This window comes from Plectropomus leopardus, chromosome 3 (genome assembly GCF_026936395.1).
Source record: "Plectropomus leopardus strain MGB_pleo_1.0 chromosome 3, ASM2693639v1, whole genome shotgun sequence".
NCBI lineage: Eukaryota > Metazoa > Chordata > Actinopteri > Perciformes > Serranidae > Plectropomus > Plectropomus leopardus.
Window position 1 is genome coordinate 477,132 of NC_142178.1, and position 20,648 is coordinate 497,779.

A 20,648-nucleotide genomic window follows, 5' to 3' on the forward strand; every position below is an offset into this window, starting at 1 on the left:
AGTCGGATGTTGCTCTAAAGTGAAGTGAAAGTCATCGTGTTCACATGACTGTTCAGACTGAGGTTACAAAAAAATCTGATCTGTAACTGGTCGTTTTCACACCTGATGGTGGGAGATGGGAGAATGTGAAACTGCAACATTGTTGGAATTTAACTTGGTTTGGTTTGCATTCACACTGCACCTTGTCAAACAAACCAAGAGGAGTAAACATGAGGTTCTGCTGACAGATCATAATTGCTTCATTATTATGCTCACACATTATAAAAGACAAATCACAAAACTTCATAAACTCTGCATATATGTTCCACCACAGAAGAACTATAAAACAGTCATTTTTCAGCAGCTGCTGGAGGCTCTACAGAGACACACATCTGCATCACCTGCTGAGAGATTGTTAATCAGGTCATTACACGAAGGCTTCTGAGTGAGCTCTGCAGTGACACTGATGACAAAGAAGCCACTTAGACATTCCTGTCCTTTTGTTTTAATAAGCTTCACTTTTGAAAAACTTCACTCAGCAGAGGCATCTGCTGATCGCACCTGCACTGCTGCACTGCTGCGCTGCTGTGCGTGCACGTAGCGGCGGCGTTGGCCTTCCTCAGGAGATCACGGAAATATTTCATGATAAGCAGATGGATTTATTATTGATTCAGTTCATCATTTCTCCTATAATAAAGTCCTGTGGTTGGTTCGTTTTTATTCACACCACAAACGAACTGCACCAGCGTTCACTAGGAAGCGGATCGAGACTCCTATTTTCAGGCAGACCAGAGTTCTCTTGAACTGGTTACACTAAGATAAAAATTAGCAACACAATCTGTTAACATTAAGGTAGAAGGTACATTTATTGGTCATTTTTTAAACAAGGTTTAAAAACCAAAATTAAAAATCAATCAACTCATTCTAAGGTGAAAGGAAAATAAAAAATAAAACACTCTTTACTTCAGAAAATGTAAAATCTTAACATATTTATAGCAACATAGCTTATCTCTTTACCTAGATATAGGTGGTTCAGTTATAGTGATTACTATGCTCATTTTAGTAGTTAGATAACATAATTGCACTAAATCAGAAAGTATTAAGGAAATAGGAAACACAAGATGTAACTTTTAACCTTCAATCGGAGTAGATCTTACACTGATTAATGACCAAAAACATGATGATAATGGATAATATACATATGTGCAAGATAGCATGCATGAGGGCCCATCATTATAGTGTACACTGAGGCCCGTTGTAACTACCTTGTGCCACTGTCCCATGCCATAATCTGGAAATCAGACTTTGGTGAAGACACAATAGATTATGAATAACATGAGCTTCTCTCTCTCTCTGCAAAAATGTATGTCCTCTTAGTGCAGCTTCTTCTCTGGAGCCTTTGTGCTTTCTTGTCTCGTAGATTTCTCAGAGCGCGGCTGCGCCTTGATCATGGGTCCTGATTGTGCTGATGGTCCTGCCTGATGCAGGCTGCTACTGGACCCTGCAGTGCCATTCTAAACCTTAAGTTGCCATACAGCTTGCTTTGACATGATCCCTCTGACTCTGGCATTTTTTATGGTAGTAAGCAGATAATTTAAATTGTGACATACCAAACATGCAGTGATAGTGGGCCTACTTAATATTTTTGGCATTGAAGAATTAATTGCATGTCTGACACCTTGAACCTTGTTTTTAAAAAAGAAGATATTGGAACCAGAAGGTTGGTTCACCTGTCCACTGAAGCAAATAACACAGGTGAGTTGTTATTGTTTCTGTTGATGATCTCAGAGAAAATGACTGCTTCTTTATAGAGTTCAAAGTGAATGAAGCTTTGATTTACATCATTTTCATTCTGCTTTCCAGTAGTCCCTTTTATAAAAATAACTGGAGTAGGAAGGAAGGTGAACCCTCATGTTTAATTTTTCTAAAAAGCAGGACTCTCCCCAGTGTTATCAATATTTTCATGAGATCGACCCTGTGTCATAGACCGTCCCTCTAACTTATCAAAATACAAATTAAAGGGGTTTATCTCATTTCATCATTAGTAACTCAAAGAGGCAAAATGAAAACAATCTATGACTATTTACCCATATTTATACCACATTATCTTAATGGAACAATCATTGTCTTAAAATAGTATTATTATTTGAAGAAGAGCTGCTAAATTAGGGTTTATACTACCTCCAAGTGAGTCAGTTAGACAAGCTGTCACAGTGAACTGATTATGTCATGAGCTCACTTGGCATCCTTTATTTTTAAGCGAGATAAGACTTTGTAGAGATAATTTGCGATCACATATATTTATAGAGATGCAGTATATTCTGTGTTTATCAAAACTGAAATATTGGCTTGACTACTGGTTTAACTACTGGTACTGCAATACTGGCTGATTAGGATTATCATTTATGTGTTTTCCCTATTTTGCAATAAAGCTTGGGAGCAGCAACCAAAACAGAATGTAAGTTTGAGGTGAGAAAACAAAAGAAAAGGCAACTGCTCTCCCATCAATATTTAGCCTAACCTAATCCCCACAAAGCTTTTTGAACACATTCTTGTTTTTGCTAACTGTAAAATAGTTTAGTGGCATGTATGTAGGTTGCATGTGGCAAAACTTTTCTTTTTTAATTGTCCCTCTTTCCTCTTTTTTCATTTCTGTTTCTTTGTCACTTTTAATTATCTGTAAACATATTCATTTGTTTCATCATAAGAGGCACTGCTACAGTTATATGGTATGGATGGTGTGTTTGTGTGTGTGTGTGTGTGTGTGTGTGTGTGTGTGTGTGCATTGGGGGGGTCACAAAGGAAGAGAGAAAAATAATCTGCTGGAAATGAATGGCTGAGAGGAAGCAGCTTTGTATGTCAGTCTGCTTTATTAGATTTAATCCTGCTCTGTCTTTATATTTTGGATTCTTCAGTCTCTCCAAATTACAAGTACCTCCATGGTAATCCCACTGCTGTGGCCTACATTACACCTTAGCTCGTGTGTGCGTGGGTGTGTCTGATTGAGTGTGATGGAACCAGACAGCTACGATGGCAGTGATGACACAGTCAATCAAAATGGATAGCAGATACGATCAAATCCAATCACTCTGAGAGGTGGACAGACATGCAGGAGTTCAGATTTGAAGTGCACCTGGATTACAAAACCTGAAAAGCATAATCCTACTTAAAAATTTCACGTCTGTATGTAATCAGTGCTTTACTGCTCTCTGGTTGCTGAAACCTGCAGCACATAATATAGAAAGCAAAGTTTTAGTCATGTGAGCCCATACAGTAAAAAGCTTTGGCCTTTTGTTTACAATTCTTATTTATCATGTTTCATTTGAATTACATTTGAAATACTAAACAAGTTTTGGTGAAGAGAAAATGTATTTGTTTTCTTTTTTTATATTTTTATTCATTGAGTGACCCCAAGTTCTGTTTGATAAATTGTTTCACCTACTTTTCTGCTTATATTTACCATTTACGAGAAGGGAAAAGTTGAGGTACTTCAGGGCACAAGATGATAACTTGTCAGCAGACTTCACTGAAAGGTCTTTAAGTAAAACCTTTAACTGGAAAAGTGACTGGATTGAAGTTAATATCTAAATGTTTTTTTACTTCAATACCAAAGTCATGCAAACAAAAAAAATCATTCATGGCATACGTGAGGCCATTCAGTGCTGTGTAAACCACTTTATGATAACATTTAAGTTGAAATGCAAATATTGGTGATGGTTCCTAAATATGTAATCAAAACATAAAGACGACAATCTACAGCCAAATGGCTCAGTGGGGCTGCACTCACTGTAGGAACAGCACTGCTTTGAGCTAAATGCCAACAATGTTAACTTACTGATGTTTTGCAGGTATAATGTGAATTACAGCTCAGGATTACGTCATTTGTGTTAGACAAATTACTATATGGACCTGATGATAGTGCTCCATAGAAAGATATTACAATTTATCCTGAAGGGTGATATTAGTTTCTATACCACATTCCCTGGCTAACCCAAGAAACACCTAACATGTAAGAGTTATTGAAACATCTGACATAATGCCACTAAAGTCAACCTCATGCTAGCACCAGAGGAAAAGTCAGGAGATCACCCTCTTCCCCATGAACAGTGGTGCAACATGCTAACAGTCACACGGGGATAATACTAGTTGCTAGTTCAGTGTCTAAGCATTTTAACATTTGTTAATTAGCACAAAACACAACTACTGCTGAGACTGATGGGAAAGTCAACGGTTCTGCAGGTATTTGGTCATAAACCAAAGTAGATTACTGGACAAAATTTGAGCTGATGATGGCGCTAGATGAAAAGTCTGAGGATCACCAAAGTCAGTCAGATTCACCCTCTGGTAACCATGAATGTTTGTAACAATTGCCATCCAATAACTGTTAAAATATTTAATTCTGAGAGAGACAGATTGACAGTGCAGTCCCTCGAGCCTGATGCCACCATGACAGGGAATACCATGAACTTACTGAGCCTATGATACTACTACCATCCATACTATACCACTAATGCCTATTCTACCTGTGTTTTGGAAAAGATGGGTCTTTCGTTTAATTAGGCCTACATGTACATCAAGATATTTCTGTCTTGATTCCACTTAATCCAACAAAAAGGCAAAAATTTAGCATGTCAGCTATGCTCCACCTCATCTTGTGATTCCTCACTGGTTTTTTCTATGTGAGTGTCTTTGAGGCCTTCAGAGGGTGAAGGCAGTTTGAAGGGTGGTTGGCTATCAGGTGATTGATGGGGGGAATTCGGAGACCCTAGTGTTGCAAGGCTCACATCTCGACTGCTCCTCCGCCTAACATTAGCTCTTAAACTTCTGCCTGGCATCATCAGTAACCCCCCTCCTTCCTCTACCAGACCATCGAAAAGTGCTCCCAGACTCTGTCTTATTTTCACACAGAAGTTTGGGCAGCTGAAGGTGTAAAGAATGGGGTTCAGCACAGGATTCAAGAATACTAAGGTTGTGGCCAGGGGCAGTCCCACCTCCACATGGTGGAGATGTTGGGGCCAGTACTGGGCAGTTACTTCAATTATGCAGAAGATGTGATAGGGAGCCCAGCATAGTACAAATGCTGCAATCACAAATGTCACCATCTTGGTGAAGCTCTGGGACAGCTGAATGGGACTTGTCTTATTGGGAGTAGTAGGTGTCAGGGATGAAGATCGCCCCGAGGCCAGAGGCTTGAGAAAGATGTTAGTGGTTTTTGTAGTTGTGGTTGTATTTCCTGATGCTCCGTCTTTGTTTGACAAAATCAGTGCGTCAGTGAGCCTGCTGACACTCTGCATCCTCTTCCTGCTCCTCTTCCTCAAGCTGAGAACAATTTGGATGTAGCTCCCTACAATCACCACTAGGGGGAGCAGGAATGCTAGTAGTAACTTGGAGATGGCTGTTGCTGCCTGTCTCACTTTGCAGTCTCTCTCCAGAGTCGCTAGAGAGGATAAATACAAGGCGAAATGATGATAGCACAGTTTCCTTCCATCCAGTTTCTCAGTCACTGCACGGAATTTAAAGTAAGGTAATGTATTAATTGCTGCCCACAGCCAACCCACCACACACACCTTCCATGCTCCTCCCACTGAGCGATGATTCTGGCTCCATACTGGCTTTGCCGCTAGAAGGCAGCGGTCCAGAGAAATGGCTGCCAGCAGGAATGCGGATACAAACATGTTCAAGAAGAAGATGGAAGCTTGTGTTTTGCACAGTAGGCTGCCGAGTTCCCAGCTATGTGAGGAGTAAAGGTAGAAGGTGAAGAGGGGCAGCGTCAGGGTTGCCAGGAAGTCCGACATGGCCAGGTTGAGCACCCAGACAGAGGCCACTGTGCGGCGCTGCAAGCGAAAGCCCACTACAAAGAGAATGAGGGCGTTCTCTAAGATCCCCAGGCAGGAAACCAGACCATGAATGCAAACCACCACCATATTGGCCTGTGTGTTGTTGTTGAGTCTGTGCTCCTTCATCATCTGTAGCAGGGGACAGATCAGCTGACCCTCTGGAGCGTCTGAGGTGGGGGTCATATTTGACATCAGTGCTCTGAAAGAAAAAGACAGCAACAAGAAGAGAATGGAGACTGATAAGTGTCAGAGTCATGGTTTTGGAGTTCTGGTGCACACATGTTCATTCTCATTTATCTTCTATGCTGATGTTTGTCTATATGCATGTTGTCTTCAGTGGAAAAGATTTGTGATGATGATGCTACTGCTGCTGATGATGATGAAGATGATGATGATGATATCACCAACAGATAAATCAGCACTGTCTTTCCTCATATACAATAACTAAATAGGATGAAGTATAATGGACTTGTTTGTCAATCTTTTTTGATCAATAAAAAATCTATCCTGCTGCTGAGAAAACAAATCAAACAGAATCTTCAGGTTACATATTTGGATTTTAGTAATAAGAGCAACAAAGGCTTAGGGTGCAGCCAGGTAAAACTGGATAAATATGGGTTTACATCTCGGGTTCTTTAAAGCCACTGGCCAAACATGTTCTTGAGGTTTTGCCACAAATGTGCTTTAAATGAAATTAAATTACACGAAAATGGTTTGAGATAACTGGGATGGGCAGAGCAAAGAGTCAGACATCCACTGGTCCAGGAACTTACCAAAGCCATGTGATATGTTGGTTTTCTTATGTTGGTAGTAAGAGAACTACAACTAAAGCAATGAGGGCATAACAACAAAACTGGTTGTAGGGTGTTGCTCATTATTAAGTGTTTAACTTATAATGAAAATATTTTCACAATACTTTTTCTCTAAGGGAAAGGGTTTTAAGTGAGAACATTATGTATTCAGGTTAAATAAAACAAAAATACTATGCTACCAGGCACCATAGAATTATGTCTTGAGCTATTGCCTGCCACCCTGTTACATTTCAGACATTTTTACTTAAAAACATTCAGTATTAAATATGATGCTGTTAGTCCATGTTAAACACATACATATCCCTTATAGATGAGATGGCACCAAGGAAACAAGCAACAAAAGAACATGAAAAGCATGACAAAAAAGTTGGACAATCTTTTTAATAAATATCCACAGGTTATATTATGATTTATTGACTTGTTGATTCGTTTAATCATTCAAAAATTAAAAAAAAAAAGAATGTGCCCCATTTTAGCTTACCAGCTAACCCATAATACCTGAACACGTCTTCAGAGTGAGGTCAGGGTTCTCGATGTGCTTGAAGGTCCAAAGTCTCTCAGTTATTTTACTTAACATATTTTCTTCACAGAAATATAACAGAGAACCACAGCAAGTTCTAAAAGTCTGCAGAGTTTTAGGTGGTTTTCTTGCTAATTTACCAAAAAGCATCTCAAATGACCTGATTTCACCTTATAGTGCCTGGACATTTCATGTGATATATATGAGACATGAGTCCTGCACTACAACTTTTAAACCTACATAATGACAGTAAATGTCTGTCCTCAGGCTGCACTTGGAGAGGAGCATTTCCAGGGACAGCTGATTCCCGCACCAGTTGCTGTGTGCAGCATATCGTGCCAGAGAGTTTTTTCTCTGTTATCCCTCATTCTCTCGAAACCCAAATGTTTCCAAACAGTTCCTATGAAGTGAGCAGCATGTCAAATCCTGTTCTTGTGGTCTAACACATACCAGCTCAGGCAACTATACATGCTCAGATAGGAAACACAGTCAGGGAATTCTTGAGAAACCAAGGAGATACCAGCATGCTTTTGTTAAGTGTTTATATCTATGTTTCTATCAGTTTCTTGTATTTGAGATAACCGCTTTGTACTTCTCCTCTTGGGCTACCATATAATTCAAGTTTGCTTGTGATTGAGGAAATAATGACTAAGCTGGCAGCAGTGGCTAATACTTGGCTGTGTGTTGCACTGTTTTTTTTGTTTTTTTTTTGATAGCTGAAAGACCTGTTCCCTGACAAAAAGCTTTTATGCTGAAGCACACAGCAACAAAGAAATCTTGCTCTCCTGTTAAGGAGGGTAACGTGGGCTGTGAAGGGCTTTAACCCTTTGAAACCTGACCAAACTGCCATTATTATTAGTCATACATCCACTATTATTTTACACATATGGCTGTTATTGCCACATACATAAACAATAATATTTGCATGTTTATTACATCCATCCATCCATCCATTCTTCCGCTTATCCGGAGTCGGGTCGTGGGGGCAGCAGCCCGAGCAGGGAAGCCCAGACTTCCCTCTCCCCAGCCACTTCGTCCAGCTCTTCCCGAGGAGTTCCCAGGCCAGCTGAGAGACATAGTCTCTCCAGCATGTCCTGGGTCTTTCCCGGGGTCTCCTACTGGTGGGACGTGCCCTGAACACCTCACCAGGGAGGTGTCCGGGAGGCATCCGGCTTTCATCTGGCTCTTCTCAACACGGAGGAGCAGCGGCTCTATTCCAAGCTCTTCCTGGATGACCGAGCTTCTCACCCTATCTCTAAGGGAGAGCCCAGCCACCCTACGGAGGAAGCTTATTTCGGCCGCTTGTACCCGCGATCTTGTTCTTTCGGTCACTACCCAAGGCTCGTGACCATAGGTGAGGGTAGGAACGAAGATCGACCAGTAAATTGAGAGCTTTGCCTTTCAGCTCAGATCCCTCTTCACCACCACAGATTGTTGCAGAGTCTGCATTAGCAGACACTGCACCGATCCGCCTGTCGACCTCCCGTTCCATCCTTCCCTCACTCATGAACAAGACCCCGCGGTACTTGAACCCCTTTACTTGGGGCAGGATCTCATTTTTGGAGGTGCTAATTCTCAACCCGGCCGCTTCACACTCAGCTGCGAACCGATCCAGTGAGAGCTGGAGGTCACGGCCTGATGAAGCCAACAGGACCACATCATCTGCAAAGAGCAGAGACCCAATCCTGAGGTCACCAAACCAGCTGCGCATAGAAATTCTGTCCATAAAAGAATATGAACAGAATCAGTGACAAAGGGCAGCCCTGATAGAGTCCAACCCTCACCAGAAACGAGTTCAACTTACTGCCAGCAATGCGGACCAAGCTCTGGCACCGGTCATACAGGGAACGGACAGCCCGTATCAGGGCTCCGAAACCCCATATTCCCAGAGAACCCCCCACAGGACTCCCCGAGGGACACGGTCGAATGCCTTCTCCAAGTCCACAAAGCACATGTGGACTGGTTGGGCAAACTCCCATACACCCTCAAGGATCCTGCCAAGGGTCCAGAACTGGTCCACCGTTCCATGATCGGGGAGAAAACCGCATTGCTCCTCCTGAATCCGGGGTTCGACTGTTCGGTGGACCCTCCTCTCTAGCACACCCGAATAGACCTTACAAGATAGGCTGAGGAGTGTGATCCCCCTGTAGTTGGAACACACCCTCCGGTCCCCCTTCTTAAAAAGAGGAACCACCACCCCGGTCTGCCAGTCCAGAGGCACTGACCCCAATGTCCACACAATGTTGCAGAGTCGTGTGAACCACGACAGTTCCACAACATCCAGGGCCTTAAGGAACTCCGGGCAAAGCTCTTCCGGAGGTGGGAGTTGAAGCTCCATCTGACGGGAGACTGCCAGAGATTCCCAGCAGACCCTAACAATACGTTTGGGTCTGCCAGGTCTGACCGGCATCCTCCCCCACCATCGGAGCCAACTCACCACCAGGTGGTGATCAGTTGACAGCTGCGCCCCTCTCTTCACCCAAGTATCCAAGACATGCGGCCGCAAGTCCAACGATACGACTACAAAGTCGATCATCGAACTGCGGCCTAGGGTGTCCTGATGCCAAGTGCGCATATGGACACCCTTATGCTTGAACATGGTGTTTGTTATGGACAATCTGTGGCGAGCACAGAAGTCCAATAACAAGACACCACTCTGGTTCAGACTGGGGGGTCATTCCTCCAGATCACCCCCCTCTAGGTCTCACTGTCATTGCCAATGTGAGCGTTGAAGTCCCCCAGCAGAATGAGGGAGTCCCCAGAAGGAGCACCCCCTCTAAGGACTCCAAAAAGGGTGGATACTCTGAACTGCTGCTTGAACCATAGGCACAAACAACAGTCAGGATCCGTCCCCCCACCCAAAGGCGGAGGGAGGCTACCCTCTCATTCACCGGGGTAAACTCCAACGTACAGGCACCGAGCTGGGGAGCAAGCCACCCCTGCCCGGCGCCTCTCACCAGTGGCAACTCCAGAGTGGAAGAGAATCCAACCCCTCTCGAGAAGACTGGTCCCAGAGCCCATGCTGTGTGTCAAGGTGAGGCCGACTATATCTAGACTATAACCTCGCGCACCAGCTCAGGCTCCATCCCCACCAGAGAGGTGACATTCCACATCCCCAGAGCTAGCTTCTGCAGCCGTGGATCGGACCGCCAAGGTCCCCACCTTCGGCTGCCGCCCAACTCACACTGCACCCGACCCCTTTGGACCCTCCTATGGGCGGTGGGCCCATGGGAAGGTCCCACGTCGGCTCTTTGGGCTGTGCCTGGCCGGGCCACATGGGTAAAGGCCCAGTCACTGGGCGCTCGCCATCGAATCCCACCCCCAGGCCTGGCTCCAGGGCGGGGGGGCCCTGTGACCTGTGTCCAGGTGAGGGAAACTCTGAACCATTCTTCTTTTTCATCATAAGGGGTCCGTTGAGCTACACTTTGTCTGGTCCCTCCCCTAGGACCTGTTTGCCATGGGTGACTCTACCAGGGGCATAAAGCCCCCGACAACTGAGCTCCTAGGATCACTGGGACACGCAACCCCCTCCACCACAATAAGGTGGTAGCTCAGGGATTATTACATGCTATCATAAATCACATTTATAAATGTTAATGTCTGTTGCTATTGTTATATGTTATGTTTTTTCCTTAGTTGCTCTGAGGGTCCAAGGATGGAGGGATGTATATTGTAAAGCAGCCAAATTGTGATAATGGCCTTTATAAATAAAACTGAATCAAAATTAGTGAACAAGTACGAGAAAATCACCTAAAAAGCTGAGAAATGAAATGACCCTCGAAAAGTGCTTAAAAATTGTAACACTTCTCACAGGGTGTTGGTAGCTGTGTGGATAAAGCAGGCACCCTACGAATGAAGACAGTGTCCTCACGGCAGCAGTCTTGGGTTCAACTCCTGCCCAAGGCCCTTTACTGCATGTTGTCACCTCTCTCTCTCTCCCCCTTTCATGCTATCTGTCCTATTTAATAAAGGCTAAAATGCCAAAAAATAATCTTTTTAAAAAAATGTAATACTTATTTATTATTATTTTAAATGCAGTTTTCCTCCAGCTTTTTTTCCCTAGACAGTTTTTTTAATTCAATCTACACATTTCTAGCAATTTGATGATTGTACAAAGACTTAAATATTTGTGAAAGGCAAATAAAAGCAGCAAAAGAAATTATGTTACTCCAGGTTTCAAAGGGTTAAGCTACAGAGTTAGTTGACAAATGCATCTGCTGACAGTAGTTTGTTTGCTGTGCTGATATAAACTAAGATTAGAAGAGCTAACACAGAGATGTCTGTCTTTGTTTCTATCTGGCCAAATCCAACTGCACAAATAACCATAGATTTGCATTGTTACAGTGTGTGCAAATCTGCCAGCAAACCAGCCCATGACATTCCCCTGAAAAATGATAATAATGAAGAAGCAAATGTGTAAGAAAATCCACAAATCAGCCCAAACTGAACCAAACCAAAAAGGAAGACCTGAAAAGAATGAAACAACGTCTGACTGTAAGAAAAGAACAGCTCAGAAAATATGGTGTAAGACCGAGTGAGAGAGCAGTGGAGGTTAGTTCAGAGTCTGTGACCGGACACGAAATTTTGGTTTCCACTGCTCTCTCTCACTTCTCTGTCTTTGTTGCAGACTCTCCTTATTTCTCCCATTGAGGAACATATTATCAGGTGATTCAGGTGATGAAGTTCTGATTATACTGGGTACACTTTGAATTAAAACATGGCTGACGTGAGATATGTAGTTAACACTTCAGAATGACATTTGACTATTCAAATGCCGTGTTTCCATTGTGTTCCTGCATCCAGCTGTGGTCACACACTCAGTCACATCCCCCTTTACTGTCTGCCTATATAAGGTAACCCAGCACCATGTCTGCACATATCCATGACTCAAAGCTGTCGTCACTGCTTTCCCCTCAACTCTAACGTGCATATATGGTCAAATCAGAGACAAACATTTGGAGTAGTGAATGTGACATCTGCCTTTCAAATGATGAATAGAGAACTTCAATAAGCATATTGCTTGATGCAGCGATGCTTCTTGGAAACAAACAACAGCTTATATAGCACACAGAGGAATGAAGGTCACAGTGCCTGAATATGGCAGCAAGGCCCGAAATTTATCTAGACCATTTCTCCCCCATTGACCTTCATCAACTCTATACTTTGGTTTCTGCATCTAAGCCATCAACATGCCTGCTAGACCCCATCCCAACTAAGCTCCTTAAGGAAGTTTTACCTTTATTAGACAACTTTTTATTAGATATAATCAACGCGTCTTTATTGACAGGTTATGTACCCCAGTCTTTTAAAGTAGCTGTCATTAAACCTCTTCTAAAGAAGCCCACTCTCGATCCTGAGATTTTAGCTAACTATAGACCGATATCTAATCTCCCCTTTATTTCTAAAATCCTTGAGAGAGTGGTTGCTCATCAGCTCTGTGACTTTCTCCGAGACAACAGTTTATTCGAGGACTTTCAGTCAGGCTTTAGAGTTCATCATAGCACAGAGACGGCACTAGTAAAAATTAATAACGACTTATTTATCGCTTCTGACACAGGTCTGGTCTCTGTTTTAATCCTATTAGATCTCAGTGCTGCATTTGACACCATTGACCATCAAATCTTACTGCACAGACTTGAAACCTCAATTGGCCTTAAAGGAACGTCACGAGCCTGGTTTAAGTCATACTTATCAGATCGTTCCCAATTTGTTCACATCAATGATCAACCCTCCGCACATACAAAGGTCTGCTTTGGAGTGCCACAAGGTTCGGTGCTTGGACCAATCCTTTTCACTTTATATATGCTTCCTCTAGGCAACATAATTAGAAAACATTCCTTAAATTTCTATTGTTATGCTGATGATACGCAATTATATCTATCTATGAAACCAGATCAAACTGATCAGCTATCTAGACTTCAAACATGTCTTAAGGATGTAAAAGCCTGGATGAGCCATAATTTCCTGATGTTGAATTCAGACAAAACTGAAGTTATTGTTCTTGGCCCAAAACACCTCAGAAGCTCCTTTTCCAACAATTTAATTTCTCTAGATGGCATTACCTTGGCCTCTAGCACAACTGTAAGGAACCTCGGAGTTTTATTTGACCAGGATTTATCCTTTGCCTCCCATATAAAACAAACTTCAAGGACGGCTTTCTTTCACTTGCGTAACATCGCAAAAATTAGACATATCCTATCCCAAACAGATGCTGAAAAATTAGTACATGCATTTGTCACCTCTAGGCTGGATTACTGTAATTCCCTATTATTTGGTTGCCCCAACAAATCTCTTAGGTCTCTCCAACTGGTGCAGAACGCTGCTGCTCGTGTTTTAACGGGAAGCAAGAAAAGGGATCATATTTCTCCTGTTTTAGCTTCTCTGCACTGGCTCCCTGTGAAATCCAGGATTGACTTTAAAATCCTCCTCTTTACTTACAAAGCTCTAAATGGTCAGGCTCAGTCTTATCTGTCACAGCTCATAGTTCCTTACCAACCCTCAAGATCACTGCGCTCTGAAAACGCAGGGTTACTTGTGGTTCCCAAAATTTCCAAAAGTAGGTTAGGAACCAGAGCCTTCAGCTACCACGCTCCTCTCCTATGGAACCATCTTCCATTTTCGGTCAGGGAGGCAGACACCGTTTCAACTTTTAAGGGTAGACTTAAGACCTTCCTCTTTGATAAAGCTTATAATCAGGGCTGGCTCAGGCTGCCTGGACCAGCCCATAGTTAGGCTGACATAGGTTTAACCTGCCGGGGACTTCCTCTGATACGCTGAGCTCCTTTCCTTCTCTCAATGCCGCCATCAGAAATCATGCATGTCTGTTAACTGCATTGCCATGTGCAAGCTTAGCTTAGCTCTGTGATAGCCATGTGGTACTCTCACTACCTGGGGCTCACGATTACAGAGCCTGGGTCTGTTGAACTGCACTACGCTAATCCTGTTGCCTCTCAGGAGCGTTCCTGCTCCCTTGTTTCCTAGTTTCCCTGGATCCTGGCCGTAACCTTGGCTGTGCCTGACCGTGGTGAGAGCTGTGCTGATGCTGCGACCCTGCCTTTGGTTGTGCTCGTGCTGTGGCTGTACTGATTCTGTGCCCCCCGCTCGCCCTGATCGTGGTCTGGTCCTGGTTGCGCCGATGCTGTGCTTGGACAACTCCCTTTCACATATGCATGAGACTGTTATCATCTCTCTCAACATCATCATAGAAAGCAATTACTAATTTCACATCTACCATTATTGTAATATGACATGCATCTGTTTCTATTATTGCTGTGCCCCCCCCACCCACCCACCCTCTCTCCCCTCTCTCTTTCTCTTTCCTTTTTGCCATGATTGTATTTCATTTGCTATTTACGACATCTATTGCTCGTCTGTCCGTCCTGGAAGAGGGATCCCTCACTATCCTCTACCGCTCTTCCTGAGGTTTCTTCCTCTTTTTTTTCCCTGTTACAGGGGTTCTTTTTGGGGAGTTTTTCCTTGGGTGATGTGAGGGTCTAAGGGCAGAGGGATGTCGTACACTGTAAAGCCCTCTGAGGCAAACCATGTTTTGTGATAATGGGCTATATAAATAAAACTGACTTGACTTGACTCGACAGTGAGCCACTCAATGTCACACGCTCTGTTACTTAGCTTTCTGTGCCATAGATTTTCCATCCCACACAGATGACAATGAAATTTTTACTCTCCACACACACATTTTTCTGCATTGCTGTTTATCCAAATGTAACTTTTAGAAGTGGATGCCAGGTGTGTCCAGACTTTTTGAGAGGGGGCCAGATTAAATAAAGTGAAAATACCTGGGGGCCAACTGCTTGGAGCATCAAGTGGGTTATTAAAAAAATTATAAACAAATGAGACAAATGCAACTGTTTCAGCTTCAAGTCTAATGTATTCAACCTTTCACTGCTCCTACAAGCAGCAGTCCTCACTGTCGATGCTTCTTTGCTGTAGCAATGTTGTTTATCGTCTAATTAGGAAAACGCATCAGTTCCTGCTTGATACATGCATCAGATTAGGGGCCACGATTGGCTCTAGGCTGTACTTAGGGCATGACTGCCATAAACTAAACTAACTCTCAGTGAGTGGAGTGTTCGCCTTATGTGAGCTGAGTCCTTTGCAGTGGCCGCACTTTCATTCAATCCTGCGGCCTTTTGCTACGTGTAATCCCCATTCTCTCTCCCCTTTTCCTGTCACTCTCTAGCTGCACTCTAACAAAGGCATTAAAGTCCAAAAAATAATCTAAAAAAAAAGATAAAGGAAAAAAAGATGATATAGTTTATATATCATATAGTTTATAACACAGACTTGTCTCTAATGGCTCAGTGGGCTGACATAAGCACACATACACATTTGTAGCAGTGCTCATCATAAGTTGTAATATTAAGATTGCAGATGGCTCCATGTTTCTACTTGTGTTTGACACCATAAGCTCTCCTTATGAACTGCTCTGCTGTTTGGTTCAATAGAGGCCATCAACTGTTTTTTATTAACCACACCTACCTAATATTTACTCTGCCCTTATTGATGTAAATATTAGAAACACTTCTTAATATGAAGTAATGCAATACAACAGCACTATAAAATACAACAATATAAAAATGTAACACCTTTGATGGCAGTAGGATTTATTGCAAGACTCTTTAATGAGACTGCATACAAGTTCAAGTAGGTGTACCTGGTTATAAACTGGCAGTAGACTGTGCATACACATCATCCATGGCATTTTCCAATCTTTAAATATTAGCCAATTTGATCACAAATTCCTAATGTTAGATATATTCAGAGATTATGAGTGTGATGGGTGGTGACAGAGACAATATCTCTTCACAATCTACTCTACCTGAAAAAAAAAAAAAACATGGAGCTGTTTGTGTTGTAGAGTTGTAGGATTTAGTAAATCACTCTACCTGCAAGCACCTCTTTTAAAGTAAATAGTCATCACACATGACTGGGTTTAATATCCCCATATTTGAATTGTGTGATATGAACCAAATTTTTTAGGCTAAATATGATAGCAAAAACATACCTGCATGGAACAAAAGGAGGTCTGAAGGGCACGTTGGGTTACATTCACAGAGAAAGAGAGAGTCTAAATGTTCTGTCCTCTTCCTCTTACTGCACTGACACTCATCCCTCCAGTTCTGTTAGTCAGAACACACACACACACACACATATCTCCCTTGCTCCGCCCTGTAAAGATGAGGTATCTGATAAGTGAGGGAGTGTGTGAACATGAATGCAAATTTGACTGAACTTGAAATTCACTGTTATTTGGGCAACAGAGAGGCGGAGGGACTTTGCAGTTGAGACAGAGACACTAGTAACAGACTGAAATGAGATATCTGTGATACGTATGCCATTGTCTGTTCTACATGAGCGATCATTATGCCAAGGCTGGACTTGTGTGGCTGGACTTGTGTGGACTAGTTCCCCTGACACTTCATAGTGGGCTGTAGTTTCCATGATGATTCATCTCCTCAACACAAAGTAGGCATCTGTAAACTGACACTTCCTGTCCCTGACATCTTCCATGCAGCTCACACAATAAGTCAATAATCCACATTCATTTACAATAACAACATCCAAACAGGGCAGGATCATAAATGTCTCTATCACCATCTGGTGGTGAACATGACTCAAAACATTAACTTTAAATGGGCCTGTTAGCTGCACGTCTTCAGAGGAGATCACAGATGTGGAGAAACCACAAACCACACTGTTCCAATGCAATATGATATTATACATTATGATAGGATATACGATACGATACGATACGATACGATACGATACGATACGATACGATGCAATATACTTGATTGTCCCCATAGGGAAATCTGTCTTGGACTCAGATGCTGTGCCCATAAATGCCTTCACAGTCACACAAACTATATATGAACAAAACAGCACATAATTCAAATAGCACATTAAAAAAAATGTACATACATGACACACAGTGCATATTGCACACACCCAACAATTGCATAATCCCTGCAGCCTTAAACAGCATTGTTTAAAAGTTTTATAGAGGTAGGAACTCTGAGTATGTAAAAAACAACAACAAAAACAAAACAAAAAAACAACATACACTTTTTTTCAATTTAACAAGATGGTTTGTGGCCTTTAAAAAGCATAGACTATATAGAAATAAAAACATCAGTAACTCAGTATGTGAGTTTCCAGGGCACTGTGTCTGATGCCATCACCACCAGCACAGGAGCACCACAGGGCAGGGTTTTATCTCAGTTTTCATTGACCTTGTACAAATCTGACTGTAGACATGGGAATTAATCATGCCACTTACAAAAATTATCTGACGACTCTGATCTAGTTGGTTACATACTAAATGATGATAGCTCAGCTTATCAAGAGGAAGTGAACATACTTGTCAGACGGTGTAATGAAGCCCACCTTATTCTTAATATAGATAAGACTAAGGACCTTATTTGAGAAGAAAAAAATCAGTGGTTAACCCAGTCCTCACTATTGGACAAGTGGTTTAGGTTGTGTTCTAATATAAATACTTGACTCCTGATTCCCTGGAGTCCATCCAGTGATGGAGTCCAGAGAACAGGGAGGTATTAGCTGCAAAAAACAATAGGACTAAGGGTTTTTTCCAGGCTCTTTTCAGAAAAAGAAGATAAAACAATCCACTGAACGTGTGATTATGAGTGAAAAACAAATCAACACAGACAGAAATGTCTGTTTAGGAGCTTTCTGCAAATTAAAACACTTATAGAAAAAAAAGGCTGAGTTTTCCATTAAGACAATAAAATAACCATCTGTTTATTATTTATTATTTATAAGAGGCATCAGTCATCAGACGAACCAGTGAGTGGGCCGGCACCATGGATTACCAGAGCCATGCAGGATGCCATGTACACACACACTGCAGATTGTGGAAACATGGACAGCACTAATGCAGCAGCCCACAATGTGAGATGAGCAGGGAGTAGGCAAAAAGGCCATAAAGTACAATGCACATGTTGAAGGAGCTGAGAGGAGCACTGGAGTTATGATTGACTAATTTATATATGTATTCTCTCTTTCTCTCTCTCTTTCTCTTTTTTTCTACACTGTACTTATTTTTTTTAGATTGCTGCCTAGAAAAAAAAATGTTCCCACCATTTTCTCATTAGTTTTTACCCCGGAGCAGCCCCTGCAGTCAAACATGCGCTCCTAGTTTGGGTTCTGTCATGTATCTTTGCAGCCAGGGTGGAACAAGCTGTGATAGGCTATCAGTAAGTCAAGCCTGGGCTAACGTAAAATGGCCTCTTGTATATATTTATTGTATAAATTATAGTTTCCTTGTGAGCATTAACAAACATTCCAACAGTAAATTCAAAAGGACACATTTAAAATGGTTATGTTGTTTGAAGTTTGAAACTGTCTTTAGCAGCCTGTCTATATATGTATAAAATAAAAAAATAATAAGTAAGTTGCCCCTAATAAACAAAAGAGACTCCTCCTGGCTGCAATCATTTTTTTTTCCTTCATGAAATACAGTCAAGACATAATGATAGTTCCAGCAAATAAGACGGTTACTTTTTATAACAATTAGTAGCTGAACCTGTAATGCAACTTTTAATTTGCTTCAGTGGTCAAGAGCTTTACGAACAGTCTTTAAAAATGTCTTGACATGTAGTAATTTACACAAAGATGAGGACAGAAACAACAATGTCCAGTAACAACTAAATTGGTCTTAGAGGTAAATGCTTTATACTATTTTTTAATGTCACATAAACATTAATACATACACACAAACATATATACAGAACACATATCCACATACCTCAACATGATGAGTGTATTTCATGAAAACACAATAACATCCCTCTTCACTAAGATGACAAAAGAAGAAATGAGATAATATTACTTTATGGATAAGATAAAATAATCAAATTTCTGTAACCCAGGTTTCTGATTATCTCAGATCTCCAAGTTTATTTCAATATAAACATTTTTCTTTACCTTTCATAATAAGCTTGTCTTGACGATAATAATGCTTAAGAACTAAAATATAAGCTCTTAATGCCAGCTTTTTGCTAACTACAACAATGATGTTCAATAACATATTATATCATCTTGAAAACTCCAAATTATATTAAGAAGGGACAAAGGTAGAAGGATTGCCCGTTCAGCTGGCCAATCTGCCACCAGCTGTCAGAACCATGTAACAGCAGGACAATACCATAATAAATGCATAATGGTCTCCTCGTCAGCACCAAATCTACAACTGTTATCATCAGTTATTTTTTATATTTTAAACATATTTTAGATCTCTGGTATGCAAACAGGTCACCAACAGCCTGAGTATGGGTGTTTTGTGCAAAGCAGGTGGGTTGAGGTTCAGCCTGTTGCTTTCTGCTTGCTGTACACGTCGACAGATTTTTAAGGAAGGGCACTGGCGTGTTCCAGGAATGTGGTATGAAACTGCACCTTCTGATCTGCTTAGTAAAACTGTCTGCTTCTGGCTGGACCTGGACTCGAGCACGCATGCTCAAAGGAAATACAGAGAGGAAGAGTTGACAGAAAGAGAGAGAGTCCTTCACTACATTTATTCTTCCACTCATAGAAATATAGAGGAGTCAGTCAGTACTAAGACCTGATTCAAAAAGAAAACTTACTAATAGCAGTCAATTGCAATGATTATAGGTTCATTCATTTTTTTTCTGTACAAAAGGAAGACACTGCTCATTCTACATTTAGAATGGTTTTGCTGTTATGTCATCATTATGAAAAACGTTTAAAAAATGCAAATGTTACATGATGCAGATTTATCATGTTGTGTTTCACCACTCACCATTAAACCATTTCATCCATTTCATCACATTATATTTGTGGCTCTGCATGTGACACTGGCAGATAAGCTTGAGTAACATCAAAGGACAATAACAACTGCACGTCAGTCAGCTGATATCTGGCCTCAGAGCCCATCCTGACACACCCACAGAAGATGACTGTCACAACAAAAAGCTTGAAAAGTATTTGTCCCTGTGCTACAGTGGGAACATGTTTCAGGAGGTGATATAATTTTTTTATGTTTGTTGTTTTTTAGAGACATTATATATTTTAGTGATCATTGCTGTCATTTGTAGGAGTCTCCCATGCTGCACTTTGTTAATCGTTTTGAGTATTTATATTTATTGTTGTGATGTTGTTATTAGGATTTAAAGTCTGACAGTAAAGATAACAGTTCTGAGAAAACATCAGACTCTGACCTCAAAACAGTTAAAACTGTGATCCATCGCAGCTCCACGGCAACAGAGCTTTGTCTAAGTCCTGTATATCCTGGATACAGGCAAGGAAATTATGAAAGAGTTAGGGGTTAGCATTGGGTTTTTAAAGTTCTCATGGATACAGGTCAGGCTTAAAGGAAGAAAATGAAAAAAAAAAACCTTGCAAAATTTCAAATGAAAATGTATTTCATATCCAGTCTTTGAGTGTGTATGTGCACCTAATAAAACCAAATGTAAAGCAGAAAACCCTTCCTCTGTTGAAATC

General features: G+C 41.6%; 1 protein-coding gene across 1 annotated transcript; it reads right to left on the reverse strand.

Moving 5' to 3' along the window:
* Positions 1-818: 818 nt before the first annotated feature.
* Positions 819-16,284, reverse strand: LOC121942348 (prostaglandin D2 receptor 2). Its single transcript, XM_042485528.2, has 2 exons — positions 16,174-16,284; positions 819-6,015 (listed from the first exon to the last, which is right to left on the reverse strand). Exon 2 carries the CDS (start codon positions 6,006-6,008, stop codon positions 4,611-4,613), a length of 1,398 nt encoding a protein of 465 aa, XP_042341462.2. The 5' UTR covers positions 6,009-6,015; positions 16,174-16,284; the 3' UTR covers positions 819-4,610.
* Positions 16,285-20,648: the final 4,364 nt, after the last annotated feature.